Here is a 22,148-nt window from a genome sequence, read left to right on the forward strand (position 1 = left end):
GTCGTAGAGATAAGGTTGAACGAGTCATGGTCAATTTTATGCAATTCAGAAAGCCGGTTTGCGAAAGTAAAAAGGTAAACAAATAAAACACTTGGCGTACATGTTGTGAAGGAGTTGAAGAAAGTGCTTCCTCATAATCCGATACATGTACCTATAAAGTGTTTTCTTACGTCTCGTGGAGTTGAAGAAAAAAAATTCAGTACCAATTGAATTATTTAGTGTGAATTTGTTTTTAAACTGTGATACCTTTTGCAATGTAATGTAATAACAATCAATGGTTACAGAGGGAATTTGGTAATTAAAGATTACGTGGCTGCAGTGCCGTTTTTCAAAAATGTGTTTCTTCTTGGAGTATCGAATTCAATATGTGTAGAGTTGTAAGTGACCGGAAATTCGTTAAATGGCGGGCGATTCAAATGCCATGTAAGTGATGAACGAAGAAATTGCGCATTTATACGAATTGAATCGGAAAGATATTCTGAATGTACGTTGCTGCTTTTCCTCTCACTTGTTCCCGTGCCTTATATGAATTATTATCCGAATAGACGATGGTTCCTTGATCGTTAATGTCTTGTCACCGTTTCGTTGCACTTTTCGAGGTGTCATCGTGGGTGTCAAAACATGCATTCATGCATGCGTAAATATACGAGCGTCGTATTCTTAAAGGGTAAAAATTTTCCGTGGAAAATAACCAGGCGTCTAGAAATTATTTTAGTGTGTTTTTCGAAGTGAAATTGGGCATGATACTTCCAAGAGACAATAAAAATCTCTCTTGTTACAATTGCCACGGGGCAAAATGCGAGTATTGTTTACTATACGAGTATAACGAGGTGTTTCAAACCGTCGTAGCATCGATCAACGAACCGAAATCAACTACGCAGCGAAGTGAAATAACCGATCGTTTTTCACGCGGACGGTTAAAGACAAATTAAATCGGTCGAGTCAAACTCCGTGACTGATCTAGGTAAGATTTATGTTATTAATTTTGTCGCAATTATCAACGGCGAACGTTTTGAAAAATTATAATAAAATAAAAAATAAAACAATGTAGAAGGAAACAAATTTGTCAAATATGGAAGAATAAAAATTATAAAATGATTGGAGGAATCGATCGTATTGTTCTGAATGATTACGGATAAATTTTCACGAAGGATAGTCGAAGCGCATGATTTTTATCGGTATAACATAGACGACAAATAAAAGCCCTGAACCCGATTGAATTTGGTTTTGCATGTTATATAGTTATTGAAAATAACAAAAAATTATTTGAAATATGAAATAAAAGGGTGTGTCTTCGTGTTTCGTCGGTGGTATTCGTGAATGAAATTTAAAAAAAAAAAGAGTACAAATGTACCTATGTCATATTATACCTATGCACAATATTCACATTCTTGAACAAAACGAGGAAACTACAAAGAGCCGAAATCTTTTACCAAACCAAACGTTATGCAATATATCTTCATTGTTATCCAAATGCGTCAGAAAATCGTTACATCATTTCAGGTAGATTATGCGCACATGCGTATATAAGCACATGTACGTATTCTATAGAAAACTAATAATTTGTTTTTCTCCAACAATGACTTTTTACGTTCCCGGTGTATTCTTTGATATATCCTATATCTAAACACGTTTGCCAATAATTTGTCTGGTGAATTTCAAAAGTAACAAGCTTACAAATCTCGATCAAAATACTCTCAATATTTTGTGTATATATTATGTAATACTAGTAATACTAATAACAATATGTATAATTTAACTCGAGCCCGTTAAGTTCTGGTAAACAAGTAAAATACATCGGTTCACGTATTTTTATGCTTTTTTTTTCCATGTGAGTTACGTGTTGATTAATTGAATTACAAATTTGCAACAAAGTTTGCAAAAAATGAGTCATGGATGCGAAAATCAACAAAACAGCGAAGCGTTCGTAATATTACAAAATTTGCATCTCTTTTCAGCAGGAAATATTCATGCACACAATTTCTCACAATTAATTGATTACAGTCATGTTTTTACGAAACAAAAGATTAAAATCAACTAACAATAAAATACAGTCGTTATAACGTTCAACAAATAATCCTCAAATCATTCTTGACGTCCGATATGAGTTTACAAATTTGAAAATAAGCAGACTCATCAGTATAATTGTTCTATTAATAAAATATCCCAAGAACAGCGTTACAAGGTTCGAAACAAACTGCGTTTCTCTTTTCGATAAAAATTGTATGAACAAATTTTCTTTCTTACAACCACGTATCCTATTATTTATGCAATTATTCACGTTATTTATAAATATTCAAAATGGAAAACGACCTGTGTTTTCACCGCAATGATTCAGAATAATTTCGAATCGCGTGGGCTGTAATCTAGTCTAAAAGACAGTAATGCAAACACGTGATCCCCATTTGGTCTGCGCGTAGGTGAGACTGAGTTGACAATATTATACAATCAATCCCATGTTTGGCCGAGCAAAACTGACAACGAAACATGAAACCCTCAAGCTTTTCAGACTTTTCGAGAACTGAAGATATACTTTTTTCCTTTTGACTATTTTGCAACTGTACGATTTGAACTTGAGTTTTCTCAATTTATTCAAAAACAATCCTGGACTATTTCTATTTTCTACCACACATCGAAAAGTGTAATAGTTGTGGATAAAAAATGAAAACTCGCATCACATTCTTTTGTAATTCGAACCATATTTAAACTCTCCTTGTAACGGTGTAATCAATTTTTTCCAAGATTTTCTAACAACCGTAACGTACGAAATTTGTATAAACCGTATAACGCCAAAGCAATGTGTATAAGACCCAAGCCCGCTACTGTAATCGAAATTTTCACAATCAACTCTCCAGCAAAATATTCAGTCTGTGGCCTTTATGCGGAAAACCATAACCTTTTAACATTTGCCAAAAAACTTTCCTGCAGCAACAGTTCTAAACCTTCACGCACACTGCGTATATAATCCCCCATATCTAAGCACAAACCGTATAATACGGTATATACAGGGTGTCCCAAAAGTCGTTAGACTCGGCTGTCGCTGCAGGCACCGGTTCTCTAAGCTCGGGCATAAACGGGCGCCAAGGATTGTGAGTCTTGCACAAAAATGAAAACGCAGCGTTGCGACACCTGCGAACGGTGGCACGAAAAGCCGGTAAAGTCGCAAGTTTCACGGGGCCCGTTGAAAGAAAAGTTGGGACGTCCGGGGTCCGGCGATTCAATATGGCAGGTGGGGCCCCTCGGCTCGGCTCTTCCGCTTCGGCTGACCGCCGGCCGATCGGGTGTCTCCGTCTCTCGCGGCGAAGAACGAGCCGCTGCATACCAAAGACGAGATCGGGCCCATTTTGAGGGCCGTTTCAGTGAGTTCTGACCCGCGGGCAGAAGGGGGGATGTGGATTTGCACGTGCTCGACGATGCACGTCAGAAACAGGCTACTGGCACCTTACCTGACCGATGTGTACGTATACGTAATCCTGTGCAGTTGTGACGCAGACGACGTTGGGCCTGACCGTCTAGGCGTTGGGCCCGAGTTGTTTTCCTGGCGCTTCTCGCTCGCCGGAAGAGGGCGGCGTTCGCAGAACGGGTCACAGCTCGGCTGTTTGTTAACAATTTCGCACCGTTTTATTCGTACGCGGAGGGACAAAAGCTACGTCGCTTATCTCGCGCGAAACGCGCAGCACCAACGTTATCGACGACTTATTAGAGGTACGCTCGGCGAAAGACGGCCGGCAGCACAACAATTCCAGCAGACCCGACTCGCCGCGGCAACATAACTGGACACCGGCTGCTCGGGTGGGGATACTGAATAAGAGAAAGAGCTGGCGTAGGTGGGCCCTCGGTCCCAATGCGCGCATGACGCCTGCGTACTCCGAGGGCCTTGCAAGGGCCCCGATGGAACAAGTCGGATATTAAATACTCTCTCGACTCTTCGGGCGTGCAACGGATTGTAGTTTCTGGGACTTGGAAACCTGAATTTTCGGGGCCTACGAAGTCTGGGAACTATCGTAAAAACGCCCAGACAACAAGTCTTCGGTTGCCTCGAAAACGTAAACACTAGTTTTTACGTTGACGTTTTAGATTGCTGCGCAATTTCCGAAAATGAACTTTGGCAAGGTGTATAAATATACAGGCATACCTTTTTAACGATCATTGAAATGTCAAGTAATGCATACATTACACAGATATCATTGAATAATTTTATGCCTCGGTCGATTATCTACCGTGGACAAATTTATTATTAATTTTTTTTTTTTTTAAACCTCGATACTAAGGATAATCGTACGAGGAAAAAAACATGTTCAATAGAACATTGATTTCAAAATAATTATCCTTTCCGAGCTAGAGTTACACGTGTAATTGCTGATAGGTATTAGTTTATAAAAAAAACGTATCCTTTTTTTTTCTTCATCTACAAACGATGCGAAAAAAACTGTGATTAAGTCATTAAATGGAAGAGAAAAATGTTGAATAGAAATTTGCTTGCAAATTAATTGTCATTCCAAAGCTACGACTTGCTACAAAGTACTAATTCAGACAAAAACGGACTTTGGTGCGATAAAAAAAAAAAAAATAAAAACGAATGATATCGTCAACGGATAATCGAATGAGGTAGAAAAAAGTAGGATACAACTTTGCTCTCATAATGATTGTTCTAAAGCTACGACTGGTTAAAGCTCATTTTTTTTTTTTTTTTTTTTTTTTTTTTATGAAGGTAGGAATCTTGAAGGTGACGTTTTTACGATTCTTTTGTGGAACTGTGTTCTTTTTCTTTTAATTTCCTTTTATCGCTATACTTCTGTTTTATACGCTATATGAGCATCGAATCGCAGCATTGATACGACGCCCTCGTCCACGCAACTTAATGTGCCATATGGAACCCATGAAATAAAGACAAGAGAGAAAAGTATGGCGTCTTAAACTTTTATTAGGCTCGTAAATACATCGTGTGATTATACGCGAAAGAACAATTTTTTATGATGCTTTAACTGAGAAGTTTAGTCGTTGTCTTTTACCCACTTTCTTTACTCCTGATAAATATAATACTACAATTGAGATTGAACTATTAATCTTAACTTTTGCGGGATTTCAAGAGGAATGAATAAATCTACACTTAAAGACAAAACGCTGATCCAGTGAACAGCTATTTCCAATTTATTCCCTTGAACAACAAAATGGTACTTGCAGTAAAAAAGTTCACAAATAAAATTGAATGATACTCCGAGTAGAACGATTAAAGATCAAGGTGTGACGTGACGGTAATTTTACAGCAACTGTAGGAATTCGTTAGCAAAAAGTTGATACGTATGAAAATTATTTATTCGTTTAGAAATTATGCGAAAATTCATTATCCAGGTCGCGTTCGAAAGTTCAAAGCAGACCTTGTGCAAATGATATTGATTTTCCATTGAGATTGTTCTACTCGTTGTAAGCGGTCCATTGCAAAACAAAAAATTTAATTAAATAGCCGTAAACCTGTTTTCGTAGAAATTCTTGAATTCGATTATTAATACTGAACCAAAACATGTCGAATCAATTCTGGAAATGATTTATTTTTGTCAACAAGAAAGACGCGATATTACTTTTGGATAATATTTTATCTCAACCGAAATTATACCTGTGTGGTTAAATGTGTAAAATTAAAAAGGCAGGAAGTTGTCGTTGAAAACCAAATTGTTTTATTATGATAATAATTGAATAACATACATTCCAAGTGAATTTGAATCCGCGCAGCAACTCTCTGAAAGTTTCAAAGCAAATTGATAACTGTGTTAAAGTCGGATAAACTTTTTGATTAAACCTTGTTTTTACTTTATTCTTTATCATGTTTTTACGATTACTGCAAAGTTGGTCGCAAGGTTCACTGACCGTCTTTTTTCAAAAATTTTACTCGTCGGATAACCGTAAATTATTGCGGTGCGTTAAACAAATTATTTTAATCGATTGTAGTATATTTGTACACGTTTTCTCCATTACTCTCCGAATTATGCTCTGCCAATTTTAATGGCAATTGTAAATAATTTCAATCAATAATATGCCAAGATGAAAGTAAAAAACCAACAATCCTTTGGCTCAGAAATTACACGAATGAAAAGAATTCACAGCAATATTTAAAAACGACATTACGTTACGAGCGAACTTCTATTTTCGGAAATACTACATTACGGTCGTAATTCTTTTCCGTAAATATAATATATACCGACAGGCATGAACCTAAGTTGGAAGTGTACGTACAAAAAAATTTTACATCTGTACTGCTGATATTTCATAATTTTCCTCCTACGTGCCAAAGTAAGCATCCGCGACTCGACATTTTCTTAGGCCATAAATATCGTTGCGGTTTTTTGTTTCATTGTCCAGAAGTATTTTATTAAATACGCTCTGTTTCGCTTCTGCGAAATGATTACATAACGACGAATTGCACCGGAGACTCGCTTCTGAGCCTTGACTTGCCGTGAACTTTTTCATCGTTTCAGAATACCTTGCTCGAACCGTAATTCATTTTAATTTTACAGCCTTTCGTCCGCTCATTTCTCGAATTCAATTGCGTTCGTTTGCAAAATCTAACGAATCTGTTAATTTTTTTTTTTACCATTTTCGACCGATCTGAAATTGAAAATCGATTTCTAAGCTCTTGTGCATAATTTTGGTACTTGCTTTTCGTGAATTTCGCAAATAATCGTCCCAGCTTACGAGTACATAAATTCGCTAAATTAGCTCATTATTCGATTATTTCGTTATCAAATTACCAATAAGGTAATGAATTCCATTATCTAATTCATTGATCACCAAGATAGATGAAGCCTGAAATATTTATTCACACTGTTTCTCCATTTATCAACGCGGTTCCATGTGGAACAAAACAATATTCAGTTGATAAACGTGATGTGAATTAATTTCCGTTACTATATTACGGTAGACAAAAAATTCGATTAAGATCTGATGCATTTTCTTCATATCGTAGAATTGTTAGATTTCCGATATTTTTTCAAGTATCATGATTGGTATTCACGCAGCACGATAAAAACTAGTTGTATTCCTACTTTAATACGAATTGAATTTCAATTCCATACCGAGAAAAATCTCTAGCCATGGATACTACGCAGTTATCTTAGCTATTTTCACTTTTTACCATAACAAAAGAATACACACTTCTGCGTACAATAATGAATTGAGTTTTCTAATTGAAACCAAAAAATCATAGCGTGAGTTTTGATTATGGTCACTCGTACTATATTATCTTGTAATCATTGCGATAATGTGATGTTGGTGGAATAATAAACTTATTCAACTGAAAATGTAGTAAACGATGCACACAGATTTAATGCTGCAATAACGAGAAACTGCAGCATGTGGGCAACAATAATCGTACTGATCTCAGTTACTTGTAACACGTTTCCCTGTAATACCAACAGTAATTGCAACCACGCACATTTTACTAGAATATTGATGTAGCGTTAAAAAATGAAATTATTGTTCAGTAGCGAAAATTATAACTTGAATTTTTTATAACTCATGTTGATTTCGTATCCTCTTTTTTACCGTGCAGTTATTCTGTTTGGTTAATTGCAGCGACATTTGCAGTGAGCATGCGACAGAGAACGATAAAAAATAAGCGTATAATAATCGCTGCATGCGGTGAAAACAACAACAATTCTATAAATACACGTATTAAACCGAGCCGGTACACCGTCTAAATGTTATTACGTGCTCATCCTGCAACGACAAAGGATGGAATGCCATTAACAATTACACTGTCCCCCTGCACTGAACAATTTCTAATTACCCGGTGTGTTATTTTTTTTTGATTCGCTCCACCTGCGGATCGTGCTGAACTTTGTCTATACGTACATACGTATATGCATTCACGTCAGACAAACATTGCTGAAGTTGTACGGTAAATACATTCGACTGTGCAACAATTCCACGTGACGTTTGATGTTCGGAATTTTCAGATTTTCAATCTTGGATCGAGTTTCTTCACTGATACCGGATTATCGTCGCGACGCTGACGTAACCGATCAGCCTAAAATTATTATACACAAGTCATCCCTGTCATTGCAGGCGATAATTATCGATATAAATAGAATTGCAAAGTGTAATCAGGTTTTGCGATATCCGGCGCGAGGTTAGATAGTAGACATAAGTCGATCGAAGAAGCTTATCCGCGTTTCGATATCCGTGAAAGTCGGTCGTAGGATCTAATTAACTGTACAGAGTATATTTGTAAACAAGTGTGTTTTTTTTTTTTCTTGTAACGAATCCTAAATCTTGTGTACTCTGCTCCGCGAGACAAAGAGTATAATTTAAAATTTGGTAAACGAGCGTTCTAGCTTAATTACCAGAAATATTGAGATACAAAAAACTTTGTGCAGCCTGTGAGGCGTTAGGCTAGTTAAATTGAGCGTATATTTTGGAAAAAATACAGCAACGAGTACCGTTTGTATTTAAATACAGGCCGGTTACAGAGCCGCAAATTTTCTGCCACCAGATATCGTAGCGCAATATTTTCGTTGGACGATAATAATCTGCCCTTAGGTAGTTATTGCGGTCCGACATTAGCTCCCGGTGCTACCGTCAATCCCTTAGCTCTTCTGTGCTGTCGAGTTCGTGAGTATCTCTGACTTTGCCCTAGGGAGTTTTCAGCGCTGCCAGGTCTACCAGCTAATTTCGGAACGCATCCGTAGCAGAAACGAACCAGATCGATAATTTCAGACGGTTTGAAACTGCATTCCAGCGTACTGGTGGTAATGACGCTTCTAAAATGAGCGAATATTGAAAGAAGTTCAGTGTCCGCCGTTTTTGACTTGCATGAGGATAATGCGATATCCGTGTGTGTATACACACTTATATGCATATGTGCATTTAATTTATAACAGCGATGAATGAACTGGGACTTTTCTGTACGAATGCGATGCAAATTACATAATTCCATTTGGAATCGGGGTCAATCGTATTGCGTGGCGTCGATGCGAAGACGTATAATGAATATTCTACATGGGCAGCAAGTCGGCCTCGCGTAGTTTTAGTCGAGTTGAGTCCGCGCCGCCAGCAACTTCAAACATCTCTGACCCACTCGCCGGCTGCGCCATCTTCCTGGAGTTTGATAAACTCGATTTTTCATGTGGTTATGAGACCGCACGCACGTCGGGTAGACTGCACTGCGCAGTCTCTGACGTCATATAATTTTACCGCCGATGTAATTATACTTGACAATGAATTATACCAGTTTTACCATTTTTTCTTTTTTTTTTTTTTTCATCTTCTTCCTTTTGTTTTGTTCCTCAACTTCACCTATCGACTATATTGCTCTTGCGTAACATCGTGGATTCAAGACAGTCGTTGAAGCGAATTACACATGTAATCTAACTGTTCGCCAAGCGTTCTTCCGCACAATTATAACTCGCTTATTACACAGACAAATTATTATTAGAAACTTATCGCCGTGGTTTTGAAGCCTATGATAATATGCCAAGTCGAGTTAAGGATGAATTGGCTGGACGGTCTGAACTAAAAGTTGGAAAAATATTCAGTCATGTCATTTGCACTAATGATAGTGAACACGAATGAGTTAACAAAATCTCTACTAACGTGGTAGAAATGAATCTGAGTGAATCTGAATCCGACAAGCTAAGATATCGACAACAGCGAAAAAGATTTTATACTTAGAACCTTCGAAATAATAAAACTCAGGTATTTCTGAACCAATTCTAATTCGTACATGCTCGGTTTGTTCGCTGATAAGATACCTACGAATTGCCCAAATATTCAAGAAAGCTTCAATTACAGTTAGAACCTATGTTTTCGTAACGATTATAGTCGACGGCGAATATCTATTGTACCGTACTTACACAAATATATTTTTATCTACTCTGGCGATAAGTGGTACTTGCCTGGCGTGTGTAAAATTTGCAGCATGAGCCGTGGTGAACGCTGCAAACACATAAGTGACATAAGTCAAATATCGCCGATCCGCACGAGTGATGCACGCTATTTTTCCAACACCCGTGGAGCAAAGTTCGATTTGAGAAGCGAACGAATCTAATACAATAATTCAAAAGAAGTAGACCAAGCTTCGCGAAATCTAACCCAAACGCGCGAACATCGGGTTGAGCTCGGCCCAATGACGTAACTGGCGATGCGTAAAATTAAGTTATTGGAAGATGCGCATGCGCCAAGAAAGCTGTACTGCGTAAAATTTAAAATTGCAGCCAAGCGGATGCGGCAACGTCCTTTTACCGCACTGAATTCGATTTGTTGATATCGTATTGTTAGGCTGTGCTATTCGGGTTAGCTCAGACTCATTCTGTCACATGGTAGAGGCGTTGGTTCATTCGTGTTCGTTATCATTTGCGCAAATAACGATGCCGCGTATTTTTCGAACGGTATTTTTCTCTTTTCCTAGTTGTAAGTGTTGATCGGAACTCTTTCTCTCTCTCTCTCTCTCTCTCTCTCTATATATATATATATATATATATATATATATATATATACATATATATATAGGCACAAGTACCTGTTGGGAACCTTTTTATACAATGTTCTGAGTCTTGGGACACCTAGTTATCTGTCTGACGAGTTAGTGTTTATGTCGGCAATACGTCACCGAGACACTAGAGGTGACCCACTCGATTTATGTATCCCTGTCCACCGTACTGCAGTGTATCAGAAATCTTTCCTGATATCCGCTTGTGTCCTCTGGAATTCATTGCCTACCTGCATTCGTGAATCATCTTCCTTGCCTGTTTTTAAGCTGAAACTTAAAGAATACCTGGCCAGCCGTACTGCGTGTTCGTAACTCTTACTGCCTATGCCTGACTTAACATATGATGTATGATTATCTTATTTTCCAAATGTCAATGTATTACGACTCATACACGTATGTTCCTTGTAGGATTAGCTCATTAGTTAACTAGGTTTGTAGTACCACCCTGACAGCATGTGTTCTTCAATAAGCATAGATTTAATTTAATTTAAATGTTCCTCACTCTGTTACATGTTTCTGTTTTTTACGTTCTATCGAGAGTTCAACATTGTAATGTATTGTTGTTCTTGGGAGGTACCTTGCCCCTTGCACACACGTTTGAAACATATGTTATGTACAACTTTTCGAAACGATTTATTCTATAATGTACGCGAGGGTTTTCGAGAAGTTAAAAAGTTCCAAAAAGCAACACATTGTTTTGTGGTTGGAAAATAAATTACCATTACAACGAGATATTGACTTACAAAAATAATACGCGTGTGAGATTCCGTAAAACTACACTGACGAGTTGTGAAAACTAGAATTATATGATTTTAATTGTGTTTAGAGGCGTATTTCTTTGAAGGTAGAGAAATTCATATTCCTGCCATTAACATTGACGCAAAGTGCTATATTCCGTGAAAAAGTAGCGGCCAATTTTATTGTTGCATTTTTTAAATCGTTAGACCGGTTTGAAAGCCGCTCGATTCGCGACGAATATAAACCAGCGAGTGTTCCTGTACTCGTATTTCACGTTACAACGGAAAATGTAAGATAATTTGACCTACGAAGGTTGAGACACATCTGTGTAAATAACGCACAAGCGTAGAATCGTTTGGGCGTAGGGACAGGGAATGTAATAACAATAGTAAAGCGATACTGGCCAGGACGGTTCTTTCTTGTCGATACCAGCATCCGGTCCACGAGTTAGCCTGCCCAGTTATCATTACAATACTGTTTAATTCAAGAGGAAGCGAAATTAACTTTATTCTCGCTTCTCTTGACGTGAATTTCAATTTATTTCAAAATTACATTATCGTTGTATACGTTGTAATTAAAGTCTAGTAGTTTTACGTACTGTAGATACCTTACGTAATGTCATATCTTCCAGGTAAAAAAAAACTCGGACGTGAAATCGGTGATATGCGGCAAAAAAGAAGACAAATAAAATCATTAGTGAATTTTGTGGAAAGTATAATTCAGATACCACGAATATCAATAATACATGGTAGAATCTATTTTAGGCATTGCAATTCATGCGGAACATGCGATACGTGTACGTTGGTATATCATAATAACTTCGTAGGATTTGATGAGGAATTTGCTAGTCGGTCCGTAAGGGACCAATTCGCTGATATCGTTTAGCTTAAGCCAATAACGATCTGAAACGAATTATTCGATTCCATTTTTCTGAACAGCGGGATTAACACTCGATTAATTTAACTTATATGAACGTAACCCTGACACATTTTATTGAATAAAATTCTATTCAAACAGAGTATCAAAGGTGAAACAAGAAAGTGTGATTCGAGAATATCGGACGTTTGGATCCTGTTGCTATTGGCAATTTATTCCCATTCAATGTTATCTATAAATCGTATGGCAAGCTAAGGATATAAATATAACAAGTGGAAGCAGAGTGGAATGATCGTTATATCTCAATTTATTCGCCTAACGCAAACGGATTAACTATCTTACGAAATCACGACTACATAAATAATTTATTTTAATCCCATGCGTATGTAGTTAATTTTCATTCGCCTAAACGATATCCTTTTCTCTTGACTCGCTTCCAGGTACGTGAATTAGCACTAAATATATCACGCTTCTAAAACGTGATTTCAGCTCAGTAACTGATTCTGATACGGGGAGAACAAATTTTATATACGCGGCAAAATGTCGTTGCGCTGGTAATAATGATAATAGTAATGATAATATAATAATAATAATAATAATAATAATAATAATAATAATAATAGTAAACAATGATCGTTCGAACCATTAAAAAAGAATCAAGGCACTATTCGAAGCCTGCACTGAGAAAAGTTTCACTTGTCATAGTTACTAGAAGATTTCGGTGAAATATTTGAATGACAAGAAAATATTATATTTATTGCTATTATAACTGTTGATACCACCGATAATCCTGTGAACGATTAAAAACAAATTAAGGTATTACTTGAATGCAGCACTGGGGTAAATATTACTTATTAGAGTTATTAGAATATTTTAATAAAATATTCGAATTAGAAGAACAGATTTGTTACTGATAACTATTTAGAGATTACAACTGTCAGTACTAACTTTTTCGGTGATAGTAACGTTAAATCTGTTTATTCAGTTAACTATTTCATTTAGTATTGTATTATAATATTTATATATATATATTTATATATATTAAGATGTGTGTATAGGCTATATTTTATATATTTTCTTGGTTATGGTAAAAAAGGTAAGTAGTCAATTACTGTGTGGTAACGAGAACTAGAAATTTCTCTATGCGTGTATGAAAATAAAAGAATGCTTGGTCGTCAACCGATTATAAATCCTCGCCGGGGTATCAGACTACCGATATTCGGCTGGGACGGTAGAAGAGGACGATGTTGGACTCTTTCCGACTGCGAGGAAGGCGACTCGCTTATCCCAGAGCCGGGGATTAGACCTCGAATTGCACCCCCGATGACCGCCGGGGGTTCCACTATTTTCCTCACCGTATCTTCAACGTCCGAGGCGATCTTTTCCGGTCTGACAACGTCTTCGGCAACCTTACTACCGACTCCGAACGTCTCCTGACCAATTTTCATCACTGCCCCCAGAGCCTTTTGGCCAACCTTCTCCACCCTCTCGACGCTCGCTTTGAACAGACCGCAAGTTGAGGATTGAATCCTTTCGACCGATCCAGTCCACAATCCCATTTCACAGTATCTGTAAGCATGTATATAACACGTTTAATCGTTTTTCTCAGTCAATTGACAAACACTTTCAACTGTATTCACTTTTCGAATGAAAGTAATACTGCCTTTTGTAACACTGACATTTTTTCAAAAGTCACAGAGACGCTTAGATTTTTTGAAGAAAAAACGAAAGAAAAAACAGAAAACGGAAAATTTGCTACAATTACTGCATTGTTGAATGTAAATACTTTCCAATTCTCAAATATATGTTATAAAAGAATGAAGATTCTTGCTAGGATCGTAAGTGTTTAAAAAAAAAAAAAGAAAAAAACTTTCGGTTGAACAGCCGCACAAATTTCTGCGACACAATGCTCAGCAGAATTTTATTTAAAGGACATTCGTCATGGTTTGCATTTTTTATCGTTTATGCGCAACCTGAAATTTTCCACAAGTCTGGGCTTCGATGTGACGCTGACAAATGGGTTGGTCTTTGCTGGATCTTTGCCGCCGGCGAAAGACGGAATTTTTGTCAAATTTCCGCCGGGGAATCCCGGCTTCGCGGATGGTACCGACAATTCTCCGCTTCGCGCAAAGTTCGCTATCATTTCCGTGAAGACGTCGGTGACTTCCGCATCCTCGGGGTCGACAGGTTCTGCGTTTGTACCGCCGTCGGTGAGTCGTTCGCCAATAATAGAATTCCTCCCAAAAATGTATCCCAAATCATCACCGTGGCTGGCAACTGCTGCAGGCATGATGGATTTTTGATTATTGTTGTTTTCATGCATTTGGTTAAAAAACAAATATGGTGTCATCGCATGTTCGTTGAATCAAAAATTAAAAAGTCTGTGTAATCAAGTTGTGAGCAAATACTGAATCCTCGAACGCGGAAGACGGTGGAAAATTATTGAAGTATCGCATAAATAGTGATTCCCTCATTTTGCAAGTTGCAAATCTACAACAATCATCCGATTTTTTTGCTATCCTGTAAATTTATAGTTCGAGAGAATTACGCACTGCATACGGTGACTCGTCACAGTGAATTATGCCTTTGCGGAATAAAAAGATATTTTGATTTAGCACCACGTTATCATCGACGAATACATTTGCATACACGATCGTGGATTATTCGCGTTTTCAACAACTTCTGATCTCTTCAAGCCTTGTATCAAACAAATGTATTCATTCCGCTTTCGAAATCAGAATGAACATACCAGCAATCGTAACGCGTTTATCCATTATTTCAAAAATATTATAATATCAACTTGTAATTCATAATGTTACAGTGGTGAATCACCGTTTAACGAGTAATTATCGTAACAGATTTTTATGTGGTTAAATATTTTTCAAATAACCTCGTACGCATGCTTTTCAATTACGCTCAGCAACGAGGTGAAATTTCTAATACTATATATACATATATTTCTGAAGTCTGCATTAAATGAAGATGAACACAATTTATGACGAGGAAAAAAAAATCAACCCAACTTTATTTATACTCGCTTATCCCTATACGTTGCACGTGTTACACCGGCGTGTAATTTTCATAGAGAAAAAGCAAACACAGTGAAATGAGATTGTTTTTGCAACCGGTCCTCCTCGGTTTTAAACTGCAGTCGTTAAGGCACATGACATCTAACACGCTATTCGCTGTGCGCTACACAGGAAGTACGTATATATACATATATATATATTAAAGTCAGTAATAATATCGTGGAAAAAAATACATGTTTTTATTTAAAAAAGTGGAGTTGACCTTGACGTAGCTTCAGCGCCTCCACCGAAAAAATAATAGGATGGTCCAGTATGTCGGCCTTTTCAAACAATGTAACTTTCATGTGAAACTTTTTTCATTATCATCGACAGTTTGAGTGCTATTGCTCTGTCACACTTTAAATGCCCCACCCTGTATATACATATACACGTATATACGTATGTACATATATATACCTACACATATAATTGCTCGGTAATTATTTGGGATCCTGGAACTCGTATATAACGCAGGTCATTTTATCGGACGATAATTACACTCGCTCCCAGGTACGAAGCGCGTGCAGAAAAGTTACGCGAACGATCCGACGCGTACTTTTTACTATCAGGATAATTAAGGAGTGAAAAATTGAACCAATGTATTTTTGTGTTTCGAAAAATTTCGTACGAAAATCTACGAACGAAGATTCTTTCAAATATTATTAAACAATGCGCGAATTTGTTGGCTCCACAGCCTAGAAAGATAAATAATCAATTAAAGTAACTTGTCCTTAAAGTATAAGAAAAATCTTGTAACGGACAGTTTTCACCGAGAAACCGGTATTAGGTATAATTTTTAAGTAATTACCCGAGCGCGTCGTTTGAAGAAAATAAATATTAAAAATATCAATACCAAAGACGTATAATCTTTGTCCAATTTCAATAATTTGGAACACATTTTATTTGTAAATGGATACTAAATCGAATCACTTCTAGACATTTTTTTTCCGAATTATATCCACATTTAATAACAATGAAGCTGTATGAAAAATCATCCTGATAAGTTCAAATTAACGCAGTCGTTATTTTTTAGTATGAAAGAAAACCTTTTAACCTTATTTCAAATCAACTCCATCCAATGTGATGTAAGAAATCTATTAAGAAACAAAATTCTCATCCGAGCATTCATCGAAATTGTACAAGCGATACGATTTTGGAAATCAAAGAAGTAACGAGTGAACAAGTGCGAGCTAGACTAATACGATTAAATCAAGTTCCCCTGAGTAGAGACACCAAAAGAGAAAAAAAAGATTAACATGAATAATCTCCATTATTAACTTTTCTTTTATTTCAAATATTTTACTGTTTCCCCTTTTTTCTAATGGAAAAAGTACACCACATTCGCAGTTTTAACAAATCTTAAAGTTCATTTTGTTTGTCATCGAATTATCTGCAAATCGTCTAATAAGTAAAATCAATATCGGTCGCATGTTATAACTTAATTATGATTTGTTCATAGAATTCCTTTATCGCGAACCAAATGAGCTACAATTCACTGTAATATTAGACTAACTCTACGAATCTGACGTTGAAAAAATGTCCACGATCATGTGAGCTGTCTCCGATTATAATTGTTACTCCTTGAACGATATCGACCTCAATTCACGGTTTCCACATTCTTTCCGTTCTAAGAAAATAATTTTCCATCAAACCTTATATCAGAACGTAATTCAATTATCAATTTCAAATCTCAAATGTTCCTGAATTTCTCCGCTTTCATCATTTTCTGACTGAAATGCACATCTGAAACATCCTTAAGCCTCGATGTGATAATCCATTTCCTGCATCAATTTTTCCACGCATATAGTAATTAAAAATGATGCCTATCTCACGATTTCTGCCCCGCAATTACCTCCGTCATTTTCCTTCGCCTCAGCCAACGGCAATCCTTGCAGAAATCCCTTGCCGAAATTCTTCCCGTTGGTGTGATCAAAGCTGTACAAAAAGGCTTTGCCCTTCTTCGACCACTGTTCAGCAGCGAGGAAAGCTGGCGCGTTAAAGAGCGCGTCTCCGGTGGCCTTGGCCACCTTGGCGAAGAGGTTCCCTTCGTCCCGAGTACCGTCAGGGATATTGAGATACTTGGAGAAGGCCTCGGGAACGAATTGCCATTGGTTTTCAGCATTTCCGAAACTCGGTATCGTTCCCTGAAGAGTTTCGACCAGGTTCTTGTCGACGAAATTCGGGATCATGTCCACCTTTTCCTGAATTTCCTCACGGAAACGACCGGAAATCGCGCCGCCAGTTTCGTCCTTCACAACGCCGATGAGCAGTGGAATTTCCGGGAACTCTCCAAGATCCAAGGAGCCTTCGGGCGGCCTGGTCAGGAAGTTAGGCAGCGACCGCTGATCGTCCTGGCCCTCCACCACGGGCCCCGGACCCAAAACTCCCGCCAAACCGCCGACGAAGCCTTGAACCGATGCCCGGATGCTTTCCAGGGACGAATCGGCGTCGATCAATTTCTCCAGCGGAAGTTCCTGCAGGCAGCGCGTCATCTCCGAGACATCCTCGACCGGGCAATCGTTCGCCATCGCGATAGCCTTCGCGCTTGTCGTCGGGTCTTTGTCAATGGCGAAATGGGACAATACGGAACCAGACATCGCGATTAGTCCGCTGAAATGGCCTGAAAACGAGTTATTTCGAACATTTAACAAGTAGCGAGTTTAATCCTTTTTTTTTATCATTATAAAAAATAAAATAAAAGATATATTTCTTAATATTAGTTCATTGCGATGTTTGAATTTATTTTTGCATCGACGAATCGAAGCCTCACACGGAAAGGAGTCGGCAGTTCTCAGAGGCGATTCCCTCGAGAATGTCATGAATTGAACGGTTGAAAATGAAATTGTAAGTCAAAGGAACTTAATTAACCCTAGTCGGTTACACCTCGCATAAAGGTCACACAGAGTGAAATTCACCCCAGAAGTGATTTTTTGCTTTCAAAAATAATTTTTAATAATCTGTAAAAAATGTCTAGGTATTGCTTAAGGATCGCAGAAAAAGCTTCTTCAGTTTCACTAACCAAAATTGATTGTTTATGCATGGTAAAACATCGGAAACGTTGAAGAAATTGCTAAAAATGTTGAAAAAAGGCTTTAAGATTCCGTTTTAAGGTATTCCTTATGGTATAGATTCTCAAATTGCTGCACATTCCGAGAAATTCGAAACTTCGTATAAAATCAGCTTCAACTGATATTTCCATGGGTTTTCTGAAGAGACTTACAAAATGCTGCGCTAACTTTCTAAGTGTGTGGACACAATTTGTAAATTACTTCTAATCTTACTTTGCGTCAGTTTGGATAGCGACAGCATCATAGCAGCACTGGCTCCAGTTCCTTGTCCAAAAGCGACGATTTTCCGCGGATTACCGCCAAAGAATTCGATGTAATCTTTGATCCAGTCGACTGCCAAAGTCATATCGAACATGCCGTTGTTTCCCGGTAACTCCTTGCTTCCGGTGCTCAAGAATCCTGTGCGAGTAGGTATACGTGGCTAATCTTAGAATAGGAAATCATTCAATCTTATCGGTAGAAGAGCCCCGATCACAACGTTCAGAAATAGCATTTTTATTTTTTTTTTGTGATCTGTGGGCATCGATGTTCTATTTCAACTAGAATTGTGCAATTGACATATTAATCATAAAGTTATAGTTTCCAAGCTCTTCAATTGTTCAGGGACTAATTCCGATTGGCCGAACGATGGAGAGGATATGTAAAAATGAAAATTCGATGCACTGATCGTAGCGTACGACAAAAAATAAAAAGAAAATATCTCAAGTCAAGAATGGCGAGACAGCTTGCCTAGGGAACCTAATCGATACTGTATGGAGACAACGACCATTTTCTTCTTGATTAAGTTTCTCATCTCGTATTGGCAGGCGGCACCGCGTCTGAAGCCTCCGCCGTGAATCCATACCAGAACCGGGTAACCGTCCCCCTCGTCTGGCAAGGCGGGAGTGAAAACGTTCAAAAACAAACAGTCCTCAGATCCGATTACGCCACCCTCTTTTGAAGAATCTGGCTGCGGGCAGGGCGCTCCCCATTTCGTCGCGTTTAAGTCACCCTCCAAATTCACTCTTCTCGGTCTCTGGAAACACGAAATTCACGGCGATGTTGAAATATGGAAAACAATTAATCGCATCCCGATCTCTGGCCTACGATCACACAGCTTGCAAGCTTCTGAGTGAGAAATTAACTGGCACGTTTACAATCAGCGATAAAAAATTAAGTCGAATTTTCTAGGGCCCGTTAAATTCTATCTTAGCTTCTTCGTTCATTTTCGTTTCTCTCTCATTCACTGATTTCATATTTAAGAACCACCATGGTAACACAGTATTGCTGTATTCCGTTTTTTCTCAGTAAATTCTTTTCGCAAGTCTCTGCGATGCTTTTAAGTTTGTTCATTATTTGTCACCCTTGTGAGGTATAAGCGTCTGATTCATTTGGAATATGGAAATAGGAGAAACAAGAGAGACGGAGATTAGATACTCTGTGAATTGATATTCTATGAATATTAAATTGCTATATTGGTTTAAATACGGAGCGGAGATCCAGATTTCTGGATTTCGATTATCGGCCAGTTTTCATCCTGCTCGGTAACAGCGCCTAACAATAGTAACAATAGGCAACGCAGGATGCGAAATTCTCGGATTGTTCGTAACGCTGCTTCGTAGCTAACAATAAATTAATGAAGCATGGGTTGCCTTTGGGTGGCCTTGCATTATATCATCTCCATTTGGCGAGGCTCTTGGACAATTAAACACGTAACGGAAACTGGCAACTGGCTGCGGAGATAGCCTGATTTTGATTTGAAATAGGGTGATTATAATTTTAGAGTACGAACAACAAATCGTAACTGAAACGGAAACTGACTAAGAGGATATACGTAATATTTATTGTTTTCCATTTCTGTTGTACTTATGTATAAATTATAAATCTTATTCCCAATTGACGTTCAATATAAATACATAATTCTCTGTATTCATTTGACTTTCTCATGGTAGTGAAAGAGAATATTGGCTGTTATACTTTCAAATAACACACTTTAAGTCGTACGTCTAAAACTCTTGGACGCATTTCTATAAGATTTAATTCTGAATTGTGGTAACATACAAGCAAATTCGAAACTCATAATCTTTAGTTGCGACTTTAAATTGTGTGGGGTTTTAAATTTAATTTCTAATATATCGCTGTTTCTTTTACGCTTATGATATAGAATTATAAAGATGAATCAAGTTCTAGATCTGATTATCCCAGCTTCATTTGATATAGAACATCGTACGAACATATTGTATATGTTCTATTGTGTGTTTCTTTTCATTGACAGACAACGATACTTATAAAATGATGCAGCCATTTTACGGGACACCATTTTGGTGTGAAAAAATAGGCTTTTGATACGACGCATTTCATGCAGACCATGAAAACAGTAATGATATAAGATTTATCTACGCCAGTAGGTATGTAATCGCGGGGGTGTGCCAACCGGATGTGGAGCGATATAAGCGGTCCAAGTGAAGAGCATTGCATTTTACGATGGTCGTTAAACGATCGACTATCCCGAGGCCCACATTAACTTGAACTGAAACGTCCCCTGCAGGGTTATCGGTGTAATATACTATACATGTACACGACTTGGCACCTATAACGAAATTGATGCTTATGACCAAATTCTCTAAAAGCTGTATAAATCTTATTATTCTAAAACCAATCTCTTGTGGCTTGGTCAAATGTCATTATAGATGCTAGAGTAAAGTTCATATTATTTCGCTCGTTGGCTTGGTAGATGAAATTCATCGAAGGCTGGCATGTTTATACATTATATAATTAGTGAAAATTTTTGTGAAGTAATATTGTAGGATATTAATAGCATATGAGGCAGGGAGTTGTTGGTCATTGCCTTCTGCTAAATGAGTTGATAATTAGGTGCAGCATTCATCCGCTTATATTACTTTGGTATGCCATTATACGTCATCAATCTTGAATAACTATCATTCATTGTTCCCTCCATTAGAAAATGGTGTCATTTCGATCTGAATTCAGTATAAGTTAATTATGGAGACCAAATATGATTGGAATTCTGAGAATGATGAATATAGTAATTATGGTTTGTGTTACGTAATGCAGTGATCCGTGAACTAATTGACTTAGGTACTCATCATTCGATGCAACCGCATACTTGAAATCGATGCCGACCAACTGGGGGTTCTCCGAATCTGATTCCCCGAAATACGTAGAAGCCCTTGCCCTCGTCCCGAGTTCCATAAATCCGGGCATCTCGCTCGTTTCTGCTGACAAATACGACGGGATCATCTTCTGGTGGCTGAGCAGCTTCGATCCCTCCGACAATTCGTTTTCGCCTTTTTAATAAAGGAGACAGGCGATCACCTGCCGTATACTCAGCTATCACAATGATTATAGTTAAAAGAATAACGCTGCACTGATGTTTGTGCATCGTGTGTAAGTAATATAAGTTTGATTAGTTTCACCGATATGACGTTGATTAATCGGTTATAAAAATTTTGGTCACTAATTTTTTTGCAATGTTAAAGAGTTGTAAAACTTTGACGAATAATGACAGTCAACTTTCAAGAATGGCCGTAGTTCAGTCTTATTTTAGAATGAGTCCTCGGATCTCCCAACTGCCTCTGATAAAAGGACTTCATCATCTATCCCCACCTTGGCCTAATTGTCGTTTTATTTTTATAGAGTAGATTTCACATTGCTTACGGTTTCATGTATACGTGTATTGTCTGGAGTGTGATTACAAAAAGCAATAGAATTTATTACAAGCTTGTATAGTGGAATGAAACGTTTGTTTTTCCGAAAAAAAAATTATTACGGAAAGCGGTATTTAATCGCTATTCAATTTCACTTCAAGTATTCAAAGAATACCAAGACATCAAAGCACAGGCTTAAACACATTCAAATTACAAATGCTGATAGAAATTTATACGGGCAGCTGTTAGTCTCAGATGTAACGGAAGA

General features: G+C 37.7%; 2 protein-coding genes across 3 annotated transcripts in view; both read right to left on the reverse strand.

The window, feature by feature from the left end:
* LOC107217371 overlaps positions 1-3,734 on the reverse strand; it is a 67,640-nt gene extending 63,906 nt beyond the window's left edge. Inside the window, exon 1 of the mRNA XM_046738873.1 lies at positions 3,447-3,734. The gene's annotated coding sequence lies outside the window, so the exon portion shown is untranslated. The remainder of the gene's footprint in view (positions 1-3,446) is intronic.
* An 8,054-nt stretch (positions 3,735-11,788) lies between these two features.
* On the reverse strand, positions 11,789-21,881 carry LOC107217362 (pyrethroid hydrolase Ces2a). 2 transcript variants are annotated; one of them, XM_046738871.1, is made up of 6 exons: positions 21,340-21,881; positions 18,963-19,248; positions 18,447-18,632; positions 17,018-17,785; positions 14,071-14,374; positions 11,789-13,666 (listed from the first exon to the last, which is right to left on the reverse strand). In XM_046738871.1, exons 1-6 carry the CDS (start codon positions 21,613-21,615, stop codon positions 13,273-13,275), a joined length of 2,214 nt encoding a protein of 737 aa, XP_046594827.1. In that variant the 5' UTR covers positions 21,616-21,881; the 3' UTR covers positions 11,789-13,272. The 2 variants fall into 2 exon arrangements, with proteins under 2 accessions (XP_046594827.1, XP_015510352.2); XM_015654866.2 differs by having other exon boundaries at positions 14,071-14,377; positions 21,340-21,880.
* Positions 21,882-22,148: the final 267 nt, after the last annotated feature.

The sequence above is a fragment of the Neodiprion lecontei genome, chromosome 4, assembly GCF_021901455.1.
Source record: "Neodiprion lecontei isolate iyNeoLeco1 chromosome 4, iyNeoLeco1.1, whole genome shotgun sequence".
Lineage (NCBI taxonomy): Eukaryota > Metazoa > Arthropoda > Insecta > Hymenoptera > Diprionidae > Neodiprion > Neodiprion lecontei.

Bases quoted from the DNA above. Each gene is read 5' to 3' on its own strand.
- LOC107217362 (XM_015654866.2), bottom strand. From the start codon at position 21,615: ATGCACAAACATCAGTGCAGCGTTATTCTTTTAACTATAATCATTGTG. The intron at 18,633-18,962 runs GCAAGCTGTCTC...CTACTCGCACAG, and splicing joins GTATCGATTAGGTTCCCTAG to GATTCTTGAGCACCGGAAGC. The intron at 14,378-17,017 runs GTAATTGCGGGG...TCATGCCTGCAG, and splicing joins GGCGAAGGAAAATGACGGAG to CAGTTGCCAGCCACGGTGAT.